The sequence below is a fragment of the Eutrigla gurnardus genome (assembly GCF_963514095.1).
Source record: "Eutrigla gurnardus genome assembly, chromosome: 1".
Classification (NCBI taxonomy): Eukaryota; Metazoa; Chordata; class Actinopteri; order Perciformes; family Triglidae; genus Eutrigla; species Eutrigla gurnardus.
In genome coordinates, this window is record NC_139915.1 from 10,170,816 (window position 1) to 10,183,837 (window position 13,022).

Genomic DNA, 13,022 nt, shown 5'->3' on the forward strand with positions numbered 1-13,022 from the left:
TGGTTCACCGCCTTGTTTTGTAGAGCTGTAAAAAAAAAAAAAAGCCAACAGACCTTAAGCCTTGCATCTTCCGATACCAGGGTCTTCTCTGGGAGCCGAGATAGATCGTCCGCACACGACTCTCCTCTTCTGGTGTCCAATATCGGGGTAAGAAGCGGTCATAGTCGGGGTTGTTAGACGTCTGATGAAGGGTCTGCTGCACTCGCCGGAAATACAAGTCATCTAGGACAGGGTCTGCGTCAGTATAATCGTCCTCCGAGTCTTCCTCACACATAGCTCGCAGGAAAAGCTCTTCATCAATAGCACACTCGGGAGGAGTCACGGCGAGGTGAGGTTGGAGGGGGAAAGGGGCATCTTCAATGCTGCAGCAAAGAGCGAACATTGCTTTGGGAAAACTGGTAACACAGTATCACAGGAATGATCCGAGCTGCTTCAAAATGTTAAAAGTGGGGCTGATGATTAATGCAAGGAGGCCATTTCGTTGGTTTTTAAGGAGAAGGAAAGGGTTGTTATGCACAGCTTATCAGTTTCCAAGTAGTGGAGTGGCAGGTAGAGTGGTTGAGAAATAAGAGGCAAGCAGGCTGCCACAAAATATATTCTATTTCTTTAAAAAAATTCTCTTAATATCTTCCTAGCCCAAATTTTCACCAAAATATGGGTCCTTTAAAAAAAGTACAGCTAATTACAACAAGAATGTGAACAAAATCACTCAGACATCACTCGGCCTTGATTGACAAAGTAGTTCTGATGGATTTTCGCAGGAACACACATCATTGATTTGGATTCAGTGTGAAGAAAGAAAAGTTAATAAGAAACTCCAAACAGCAGATGAGTCGTTAACCGATTTGAAAACCTTGAAATTTGATACAAAATGAGTTTCAACCAAGAACAATCCATGTCATAATGCTAATGACAGATATTACTGAACCCAGTTTTCTCTTCATAGGAATATTAGGATGACAGCCGTTTCCAAAATACTGTATGTTACCTTTGGACACGGGAACAAAATTATTGTGTCTAGTGGGATAATATTTGGAGGATTATCTGAATAATATTGTGAATTGCAATTATTTCGCCCAGTATAATGGTGACATGACATTTCCATATGGTCCCATGCCTAGTATAGGGATGTTTAAGTTGAAATGCCACCTAAAGTAAACATTTAAAACATTCAAATCCAGCGAAGATTTGAATGTTGGAAGCTAAATAACGAACTGTAAACAGTCCTTAAGCACCTTTGGATCAGTGAGTTAGTGGCAGTGAGTGAACTCTCCGTGTACAGCAGCCGACACACTTGCAGTACCTGGCGAGTGGACTAGTGTAGTTCCTTCCAGTCTCCTCTCGCCCTTGTTTTCTCCGAAGGAGCGGCGCTGGGATATGAGCTCTGTTTTGCTGGGTTGAGGGCTGTGTGGTCTCCATCCTGAACACTTGCTCAGCTTCCGCGTCACTTCCACAACCTTGAGGCCGCAAATGTGTGGAAAATGAGAAACAGACGAGACAGGCGAACAAAGAAGGGAAACGTATGTAGTCCAAGGATGCATAAAAGTGCGAGTAAGTATCAGAACACAACCTTGAGAAGAACTTTAGAGGGTGACTGAGTCTTCTCAGAGCGCAGTATTTTGTCCTCTCCCGTCACACACACACTTTTATCACCACGGTGTGGAACTTGCCACAATCCATCACTGACGTGCACGGAGACAGAGCACGGCAGAGTGCAGACAGATGACACATTGAGCACGAGGATCAGAATGTTGTTGATCAAGCATAACAACGTGGTTGCATATGGAATCATCAGCTTATTGTCATTCATGAGTTTTTGATAAATGCATTTCTGCTCTGGCATGTTGTCTTGCGGACTGACAGTAGCAGGCAGATCTCAGGGGGAAAAAACTCAATGTTTGATAGGACGGGATGTCTTCCTCTCGCGCAAAAGTTGCCTGAGCAAGTTTGTTGAGCGAGGTTAGTTGCACAAAGAGCCCGACAACAGAAGCTGCATAAAAATAAAAGTAGAAAAATCTAAATAAAAGTTTCATTATTCTAAGCGATTTCAGCACAGTCTAAGGATCTCGTCTGGCACCTTTGAATCCGATCACTCCACTGATTTCGTGTCAACCGATTCATCTGGCGTGACGACACGAAACAGCGGTTCACCAATTAAAAACGGCTGGATCCGAGCTGCACCGTGTGGGAACTAACAATCAGCCAATCAGCGCCGTGGGCAGGCCGTTGTGTGCAGGAACCGAGGAGGAAAGCATCAGACGACACCCTTTGCGTCGGTTCCGTGTGGCAGCTTTCCACCCAACCAACATTTTCTCATTACGCAAAAGGCTTTGAGAACTTTGAGCCATGAGAAACCCACCCATGTATTAAAGGGCCAAGTCAGCTCGTGTCTGTCTCTTTCACGTTAAGGCAGCTTTGACCCCTTTAACCCTCCCCAAATCAACAAAATAACTTTACATATACAGCACGTCTTTTCAATATCGCCCAACATCATAGTCTAGCCGCTCTCGTTCTTAACTTGCCCCACTCGACTCTTAAAATAAATGGCCAACGTATGTTGTCATGGCAACACATCACCGGCCTACTTAAGAGGATGATTCAGGCGGTTATGTTGGTCTCTGAAGACTGAAGATGGAAACAAGAGTGTACAGCAGGTTGCCAATCCTGTGATATCAGACAAGTGTCTTCTGCAGCCAAACAAACGGAGTCACACATGAGGTGGTGCGCACAAGTGATTGGCTGGAAGGAGACTGGAGAACGCACCGGAAAACATACCTTCACTGTTCTGGCGGAGGGTTCGGGAACCCGGCGGGTCGATGCCGTCCACGGAGTTCGCCGTCTTACTGCTCGGCCTCATCTGACATTCCTCCCTGTCTGGGTACCAGCGCTCCTTCACTAATGCATTACTGCCCTCATCTAGAGCCTGGATTAAGAAGGCAGGGCTGTGTTAATACAAGTAAATACAGCTGTATTAAAAGCCTAGAAGAGCAGCGTACCTTGGATAAGGCCAACCCTAACATTTTACATTCAGGGCATTTAGCAGATGCTTTTATGCAAAGTGACTTACAATAAGTACATTTGTTGGATGCAACAGCCCTTCAAAGGCCTTGAAGTTGAGCTGAGGACCATTGTAGAATGAGTCCAGGTGAGCCTTGCGACCCAACCAGTAGATAGTGATGAGAACCTGAGAAAGAGTGAACAAAGACACATTATCTACCACACACACCATGTCCTTCTCCTTCCCTGTAAAAAGGTAAGTGGAGGATTTCCAATGAATTTATTTTAGTGGCCCGTCTATTTTTCCCCTCACTTATTATACCCATCTGTGGTTGGCTAATGCACAAAATGAAATCCCCACCTCAGTGTTGTAGTACTCGAGATTGGTCTCAAGACCACTTTTTAAAGGTCTCGTCTCGAAATTGATCGCATTTTTACTCTCTGCTGTCTCAGTCTCAGACAAAGAGGAATTTGATTTCAACACCACAGCTGCGGTGATATCCCCAACTTGTCTGTGCATGTCTGATGTTTTGCTAACATCATTAATGCGGTTGCTCACCTCTGCAATGCCTCTTTTGTTTCCCCATTTGCCATGGAACACTTATACATACACACATTGACAGTCTGGCAATAAAAGAGGTGAATTAAGAGGAATCTGCATTTGTTTTTCTGTCTGCGTTTTTCATTTTATTAGAAAGTGCAACATTTTTTCCCCTTCATTTCATCTCCATTTACTCAGGACTAGTAATAGAAATAGTTTTACAATGGATTAATGTTTCTTAGCTTCTTACCTTTCAAATGAGATGAGAAATGTTCATCTTAGCTTTATGGTTGAGGGGTTATTCCCGATTCATTTTGTGTTTGTCATATTTAAGGTGGGTTTCTTTTCAGCTTTAGGCATAGAGCTAGGGGATATGTAGCTAAGGAGATCTTGAGAAATGTTAAGGGAATAAGCAAAAACTCTGGTGGCAAAACAAGAAGAAAGTCAGAAGATCAGCAACATCATGAGGATCCATCCTCTGGCTGTACTAAATTTCATCAAATAGCTTTTAGCCTGGACCAATGTGACTGATTGACATGTCTGAAAGTGCTGTACAACTGTAAACACACAGCAACAGCCACAAGGAATGCCGGTGAGGCCGGGCACGTCTCCTTTACCAGACAGCTTAAAAACACAGGGACCAGCTGACACCGTTAATAAAGACAGCGAGTAAAGACCTGTGAGATGTGGACCTCCTCCTGGCATTTTGTGTTTTTATTATTTCGGCAAGCACAGCCATTTGGATACGATATGCTCGTCATTTGCCTTGAGGAGAAGGATGTTCTTTGACAGACGGCCTTTCTCCCTGGCAGAGCAGCAGCAGTCTGGGTTGCAAAGGGATTCATCCACAACACTACGTGTCAGAATTTATCCATCAGTATCTCAACAAAATCATCATAGAATGGTCAACAGATGGAAGAGATCCACGTAGGGCCTTGAGAGGTTGGATTCATTTAATAAATATTTGATAACACAATGTTCGTTAGATGAAAAAGACGGAACATTTTCAATGGTGATAAGGCCTCCGTCTGGATTCCCCATTATGCCTGATGAACCTCACCAGTCAATGGAAGGTATTCACTGAATACAGGCATTATCTCAAGTTCCAACAATCACTGCAGAGTAGCAATATGACCTAATAAAGGGTTACTTTCATGCTTTCAGCACAAAATGATGTAAAGAGAGCAATTCTGTTGGACATAGACGCCTGTTGGAATCACTGGAGCTAGAATTGCTTTTAGATTTCCCTCATTTGTATACCGGAGCGAAAACGAGCATTACGGGCTTATGCAAGTCTGACGCACAGGGACAGCATGTGTTCATTATTCTTTAATAGCTTGCCACCTACCTCACGCCAAGGAAATCATTACCCTGCACACAACAGGTAGATTAATCCTATTTAATGGCTTTATCTGCCGCATATGATTTTATGTACCATAAATTATTTAGAAACCGTTAAATCTCTCATCAGGTCCTGTTAATGTTGGCCCTAATTCACATCCGTGTTCTGGCATTAGCAGACAATTTTATAAAACATGACACAGATTAACTGTAAAACCAAGAAAACTCAATAACTATCATAATAAACAAGCTTATAATACATCACTCCAACTAAAGAAAGCAATTTGCACTTCGTTTGAATATTTAGGGCGCAACAGTCCATATCAGCACTTAACCACATTGCATCACTGCTGTATGTTGAAACAGCGTGGCAAGGCTCCGTTTTGCTACTTTCTAACTTGCTGTATGAAAAAGCCTTTAATTATTTATGAATATGGTCAGAGACCTGCAAGAAAACTGGATTTTAATTCATGCAAATTGACCCTAATTGGTTAATTCAAAGAGAAATGCTACATCCATTTCAAAGAAAGAGTGCTCAGACAAACGGCCTCATTACTGCGTCCATGTCGTCAGCCATTGTGGGATTCAAATGAGGCTCACAGATAACCAAACAACCTCATAAGCTTTGAAACATGTAAAATACCAGCAGTGCATACAAGCGTGTACACATACAGTACAGTACTCCATGCACACGAAACACAGTTGTTGCAGTTGGGACGAGCGAGATACATTTTAAAGGCCAGCTGAAATTAAATAAATGCCAAATGCCTCTTCAACATCTAGATCACAACCACGGTCATATGGTGCAACTATTTAACAAAACGGCAACAAAATCATATATTTTATATCAAAATTAAATATCTCTTTTCTTTGTGGAAAACTGAGCTTAAAAATATTATGACATCCATCCATCAATCAATCAATCAGCAAATCCGGCTCGGCACAGAGCTAAAGAAGATTGTGAGCTAATCAAAACAAATTCTTCCAAACGTTAACGTCCTGCTCCTGTTTCACTCAAAAATACATAATTATACGGAAGCTAGATACTCTTGAAATGTTTTTAAGCCAGATTGATGAAACAAAACTACATTTTCTGTAGTATAACTGGGGTTTAATGCCAGCTTTTTGTGGTAAATAGGACGTTGACTACGGACTGTCCTATGTAGGTTCATCCATTGGTAGGGGGCCTTCCAGCTAGACAGAGTTGTCTTTATAGTTTTCACTATCACTGGCCAATGAGGGAATCAGCAAAATATATGAATGCTAGAAAACAACTTACATTTTTGAGTCTTCTGTTGCTTTCATCTTGCCTAAAATGAAACAGGAAGAAAATAATTATCCATACAGCAGAGCGCTATGTATGACTGCACCCTGCTGTGAGCTGTTGGGGGAGGGGGGGTACAGACGACAGTTACTTCTTAAGCCTTCTCGTTTGCAACTAAATCGGGTACTTATCGTACTTTATAGTGGCTATCAACTTGTGCAAAGCAGAAGCTTTCCATCAGGTGAAGCTCATACCTTTAGAAATGCAAATGCAGCTGGGAGTTTACTACCATAAACTTTGTCCAGCGCGTGTGTTGCAGTAAAACCTGCTTGAATGTGCTCAAAGCAGCCAATACAGAACACATTAATGAGCCGTTGTATTAGTCGAGCGAGTTGACCTTCACAAGTAACGCTGTCACGACCTCCTGTAGCTTCAGGCTGTCGTACACATTCACTTAACCCGACATGACACTGCTTGTGAGTGACGACTGTACCTGAATGTAGCGCGCGTGGACAGATCCTGCAGGTCTCCTGGATGAAACAGCTGAGACACATTCAGTCCCAGTTTGCCGCTGGCTTTCAGGAATAAGTTCACGTTATCCTGGAGATCAAAATGACAGAGACAGCTGCGTGAGTGAAGGTTGAAACTGGGAGAGAATCAGAAGAAGTGGTCGACGCCGTTTGGGATGAAAGAATGGCAAGAGAGCGGTTTGATCCGATATCTAAAAGCATTTAGATGAAGAGTTTTAAACCTTCTTGTTCTAAATGCATCACCACTAGGGCTGGGACCATGGTTATCCATTATTGATTATTCCTTAGCCATTAGTCTGCAATGTTAAGGTAAAATAATACTTCTGCACATGGAAGTCCAGCATTGGTTAAAAGGAAGGCTAAGTCAAAACCACAATTTAATTTAAATGTGATGTTAAAGCTTTAAACGAATGGCATGATGAACTTCCTACAGGTTCATTATTTTCATTTTAATTTACCTTTGTTCATGAAACACTATGCTCGTTTGTTTTTACTGCATTCAATACAACCAAAAAAGTAATAAATCTTCTCTTCTTTAGGTAATGACCCTTTGCTGAAATGACATCAATATCAGCAGATTTTATGACATTTTATTGCTTTTTATTACATTACGCTGTTGAAGACAGGCTTTTAAAACATTTGAAATTAGGAACTAAGGACAGGTTGAATTATCTTAAGGTCAGTATCTATATACTACTTACAGTGTTACCCAACTTATTGTGTGTGCTTGTGATTGCCATCGACAGCCACTTGAAAGTCACAACGATTATTTTGGAAAGTAAAAGAGTAATTTTAGGTACACCATACATGTAGGCTGTGTAAGATAGTTCGATAAGATTAGGGTTAGTCAGTTAAGTTTAAGCAGCCTCTAGTGGCAAACAGACAAACTGAATACACCGATTTTAAAAGAATACCCATAGTGATTAAGAACTTGTACTTGATTTATACATTATTTCTATTACATATTATCTGAGTTCTAATAAAATTGTATAGATAAGAAATCTACCAAAAATAAAGGAAGCTAAGGAAGGTGTGATTAACTACCAATGTCAATTATGGGGAACAAACGTTCTAAAAGCAAACTGTATCGTCTACGTACTTAAATGGCTACTTCAGGGTTAAAAACAAATCAATACAGATACCCATGTCCTAGAAAATGTCAGCAGTTAAGTAAAGCAGCCTGCAATTAATCTGTAATTGTAACATGCAAAGCCACCAGCGAGGTCAAAGTATGTGCAGATTCCCTGCTGCATCTACACGTCACCATGCACTGCTGGGCTTCGTCCACTTATTGGCCCTGATGGGAGTTTGCTATGTTTCTCTGCCTTTGCTTTGGGAAGTTTTAACAATTATACTTAAAAAAAAATAAAAAAATACAGCTTGAAGCCAAAAGAAAAATCTGCATTTGTATTTCTGCCGAATAAATTAGAACAGTTGCGTTGCAGTTTCAGGTCTGTCAGACTGCAGCAGCAACGTCTATCAGGACCTTAAACAGGAAACCACACAATGCGTCGACACATCCTGGCTAGCAGGTGCCTTCTTATTTTCTAATTCACTTGTTCAACACTCAAGGCCGACTACACCACACCAGCAGGCTACCTGTCACACACACACACACGCACACAGTAAGAACTGTAAAATTGAACACTCACAAGGCCAGCAATGGGAGTAGAAAGCCTGTTTACTCTCTTAATAATGCCAGGTTTCAGCTGGTTGATCAAGCTATAAGGGAAAAAACAGGAAAGGGAAAACAATTCACAAATATTCTAGTTTATGTTTGAGAACAGACACATAATTGTATCATCAGGGGCCCATTCCACAAAAGTAGCTAAAAAGAGCAGTGCAAATTAATATGGCCTAGTTAAATTCAAGCCAAGTTCCATAACTGCACTTCTGGGCTACGGTGAATTTGTTGGTCTTTTCATTGTTCTTTTGTAGCAACAGGCTGATGTTAAAGTGTTTTGGAACCCCACAGAAGGTTTTTTTGTTTTTTGTTTGTTTGTTTATTTCAAGGTCAGGTCAGGTCAGGTCTGTGCCACTGCATTCTCTAACAATAGGTTTGCAGTCATTTACCTTGAATTGTATTCTCTGAACGTAAAATGTAACACCTTAAAGAGTTTGTGCATCATTACTCACTCGCAAAGCAGGACTCCGTTTTCCAAGGCAGCACGGAAATTGTTGCAACCAAACGATTTTCCAGTCACCTCCTAAGATGGAGGAAAAATAATAAAAAAAACAATCAGTATGATTAGAATTTATCCATTGACTGTAGCATTTCTGGTTTTCCACCATTGGCAACAACTTGCTGTGGATAGTCTGTAAATGCAAACGGCCAACTAATAATAATAATAATAATAATACATTTTATTTGTTGGCGCCTTTCAAACACCCAAGGTCACCTTACATGATGAATTCAATTCAATTCAATTTTATAGTGTCAAACAACAGAAGTCATCTCAGGACACTTAAGGCTTGGTTATGCTTCCGCGTAGTGATCACGCAACGGCCACGCAGTTGCTTGGAGACCGTGATGGTTCTGCGTTGGGTTTACGTTTCGAAATGCAATTCAATGCCACACCGGTAAAGGGCGCTATGTTTTTTGTAAAGACTGACCGACCGACCGAGACTCTTGACGTATATAGTCGTTAGCCTCGTTATAGCCTATTTGTTTACTTTCCGGCAATAAACATCCACAATTTTTCAGAACTTGGTGTTTTATTTCTTTGTGCAAAAGCGACAAGGTGCAAACAATAAAACGAGGTGAAAACAATAAAAGTAGCCTTTTAAAAGTTTAAATGGCGGTGTTTATGAGTGGAAACCGGAAAGCAGTCTCCAGCGGATGTAGTTAGCGGACCAATCACAGCCAATGCCGCTGCGTTGGTGTTGCGTCGCCTCGACGCGCGTCTAGGATTTTTGGGAGGTGCACGTCAGGCCCTTGCGTTGGACGTAAGGGGGGTCCGCAAGGACGTAAGGGGTCCGCAAGCCCCCTTGCGTTGTGTCGACGCGGAAGCATAACTTGGGCTTTAATATTGAGCAGGACTAGAATACGCTCAAAACTAAGAAACCTGATATATTGACCAAAATACGCTTTTATAATGAGCTAATGAAAAGCATATTGGTATTTGAGTGTATGTCAGCCAATAGGTAAAAAGAATGCCAGTACTGAAATGGCAAAAATAGTTTGCCGAACAGAGAGTGCTGACAAGCATATTTTTCCAATTGTAAAACATGCCAGTACATTACTGCAATTCTAAAAATGGAAGGAAAAAAAACATCAAAAAATTTGATTTATTTAAAAAAAGTCTCATCATCATTATGAGATTTTTTTTAAAAACACTCAAATAATAATCAGCATCATATACCCATACTTGTTACATCGTATACAGACTCACTAATGGCTTCACAGACTGCTTTACTGTTAACAAAATAACAACAAACATAGTACATAGCATTACTGCACTGGAGAGAAAAAAAACAACACTGAAAGTTAGATTTAAATCCAACACAGTTCATAAATTGCTATATGGTTTCTATGGTGCTGAAAGCATTTTAATTAAACGGTTAGGTTCTACTGTTGAAGAATGAGCCGATCCTTTATGCACTTTAAATTCAGCCGTTCGTGGAAAAAAAACAACTACCATAACAAAAAATGAGGAAAACAAGGTCCTGGTTGAAGTTAATTAAAGTAATTATTTAGCTCAGTGCATTGAGCATTTCCCCGTTTTGTGGTTGTTCTCAACAGTAACATAAAATAAAGTAAATGAAGTGAGCTGGATAGTGTTGGGATCCCGCTGAAATATCCTCCAACTACTGCACAAAACCAAGGCTCTATATAAATAATCACAATATATCTCCCAAGAAAAACTCCTGGCTATAAAAAAGAAAAATGCATGTGGACAAACATTCCCACAAAAAAACAGCAAATATGTTTTCAATCAAAATAAACAACCTACATGATTTTACATGGCAGAAGCAAGCACAAAGCAAAGGAGGCTTTGTAATGAGTGCATAAAAATGGGGCCATTAAGGTTCAGCTCCATCACTAACGGAGGGCCCCAAAAGGCTATTCTTCTCACTAATTAGTCCCCCCAGGAATCCACAATCACAATTCATTTGGAGTAGAAGTGGGCATGAAGCGGAGGCTTCTCCGTGGAGTCAGACCGACAAAGCAGTGCCAGGTTAACACAATCATGTGGTCAAGATACTGCCCCTTCCATGGCACCAACACTCTTAATTGGTCATTTCAATAAACTATTGGGCCCATGAAACCTCACATCCAATGGACTTCAACCGTAGGAAAACTTCTTGAGGAAGCTTAATTTGATCAAATAGAGTTCCCAAATTCAAACAGGAAACAAGGCAATTATTTAAACTGGGTTAAAAATACAGCCATCACGATTTAGCTCATATGGTCCAGTTCCAACATGCAGCCCATAGAACAATGTAACATTTAAAGCTGCGATGGATAATCAAGTTGATTATTTTAAAGCAAAAATGCCAAATGTTCATTAGTTCCAGCTTCTCAAATGTGAGGCAATGGCAGATGACAGTGAACAGGACATCTTTGGACATTGTACAGTTGAGAAGATAAAACAAGACATTTGAAGATGTCACCTTGAAATTAAGAATGCAATCTGCATATTTCACCATTTTGGGGTATTTTAGTCTGAATTGAGCAAATGATTACATAATGGAAATGATTGTGATGCAGGAAACGGAATTCCTCTGGTAAAATAGACTGGTGGAGACGGCCCTCGTCTGAAAGAAGCACATCCTTTTAAACTGGACACTGCTCCGGTCTCATCAGACACTAAATTATCCGTTTACACAACGTAGACGAGGACAAGCCATTCTTATTTCTGGACAATTTAACGTATGGACGCGTATTATCCTGTAATCCATTTACAGTAGCATTTCCTTCATTGCAACATGGCATATCATCTGACAGTGCAGGAAAAGGGGGGGATTGGCATTGGGTGAGTGCTCTGGACAGAATTCACATAATGATCCACTCAGACACAATTGACATTAATTGTATCATTTGGAGTTTGACAACATCCAGTGGCCACAGTCTACACATTGTGTGCATTGGCCATGATTTTAAGGATTACAACTTTAACAATGTTTGGGCAGGAGCAGTCTGGAACAACCTGGAACATGCACTTTTATATCTGAAAACACATTCCCCACCATGCATGGAGGAACCTGCCTGCTGGAGAACAAACCCTCTCTCTTCAACATGACTTGCAGATATCTGCCTTCCTTCCTTGTGCATTCCCCTCCGAGGCTCTGTGTGAATCCTGCAGTCAAATCATTTTTTATCTGTGCAAACACAGAAGACTCTCACACAGGCCTCTCCGTGTCAGCAGGCGAGCTCCTCTCATCGACGCCTGCTTTGCATATGAACTCACAGATAAGTGGGAGATAAACGAGCGTTGAGTCGGAGTCAAATATTTAGCACCAACTGTTTTTAGCCAGTTTAAGTCCTAATGATACAAACCACGGCTGAGATGTTACACCTTTCTCTCGACAAGGGGTTAAACGCTTGTCTGCCTGAATGCACGAACAAGTGAAGAGGAGAAGAAGACAGCAGGTGAAAGGGAGGCTTGTACCTGGATCCAGCGCTGAGCCTCGGTGAACGCGTCTTCGCAGCTGACGCTGATTTGCTGGCGCCACTCCATCGCTGAACTTCCCAACGAGCAAAAGGCTGCAGAAAGGGGCAAAAGAGAGTTAATTACCACCAACCACCACCGAGCTCATCACATAAACTGCACTCGCGTCAACGAACGTGCACAAGCTCCACGCCGCGTCACGAATGAGACACCTGTTCGGTCACCTACCTTGTGCTGCTGTTTGGTCGCTCACCGGGGAAAGTTGTCCGCTAATTGACAGCCAGTTTATCATCAGCAGACACTTCTGCCGCCGTGCTTTCCATCGCTGATGAGCCCCGCTCATTGGTGGAGGGGGAGCAGGAAGGTCTCCGCCCACTTCTCCACCACGAGCAAAGTTTCTGAGCTGAAGTGAAAGCGAGAGGAAGCGCGTGGACGGTGTGCAGGGTGTCACCGAGCCCCTGGTGGCGTGTCGGTGTATGACACGGTGCTCCACGGTGAACGGCGACTGACTGAAGAGGTTTAAACGGTGATTGGTCAGTCCCATATACTGATATATGATCCAAGTCCAATCTTTGCTGACCCTCTACTAACCTTCTTTTTCTATGATGAATTTTATGAATAGCTTTGCTTAAGCAATACACCTTAAGATTCCAGCTTGTTATATTGTGAACTGCTTCCAGTTTCTTTTACCAATGGTGATTTCTTTTATTCTTATTCAACTGATGCTCAGAGGGATA

At 41.7% G+C, this 13,022-nt stretch overlaps 1 protein-coding gene across 9 annotated transcripts in view; it reads right to left on the reverse strand.

The window, feature by feature from the left end:
- Positions 1–12,570, reverse strand: part of lmo7b (LIM domain 7b) — a 28,194-nt gene extending 15,624 nt beyond the window's left edge. For 8 of the 9 annotated variants that reach the window (XM_084017328.1, XM_084017329.1, XM_084017327.1 and 5 more), the window contains exons 1-9: positions 12,514–12,570; positions 12,286–12,380; positions 8,810–8,880; positions 8,326–8,395; positions 6,637–6,743; positions 6,159–6,189; positions 3,068–3,184; positions 2,776–2,923; positions 1,304–1,457 (exon numbers count right to left, since the gene is read on the reverse strand). In XM_084017328.1, coding sequence (XP_083873454.1) covers positions 1,304–1,457; positions 2,776–2,923; positions 3,068–3,184; positions 6,159–6,189; positions 6,637–6,743; positions 8,326–8,395; positions 8,810–8,880; positions 12,286–12,354 — 767 coding nt within the window. In that variant the 5' untranslated portion in view covers positions 12,355–12,380; positions 12,514–12,570. The remainder of the gene's footprint in view (positions 1–1,303; positions 1,458–2,775; positions 2,924–3,067; positions 3,185–6,158; positions 6,190–6,636; positions 6,744–8,325; positions 8,396–8,809; positions 8,881–12,285; positions 12,381–12,513) is intronic. The other variant, XM_084017325.1, reaches the window with a different exon arrangement.
- Positions 12,571–13,022: the final 452 nt, after the last annotated feature.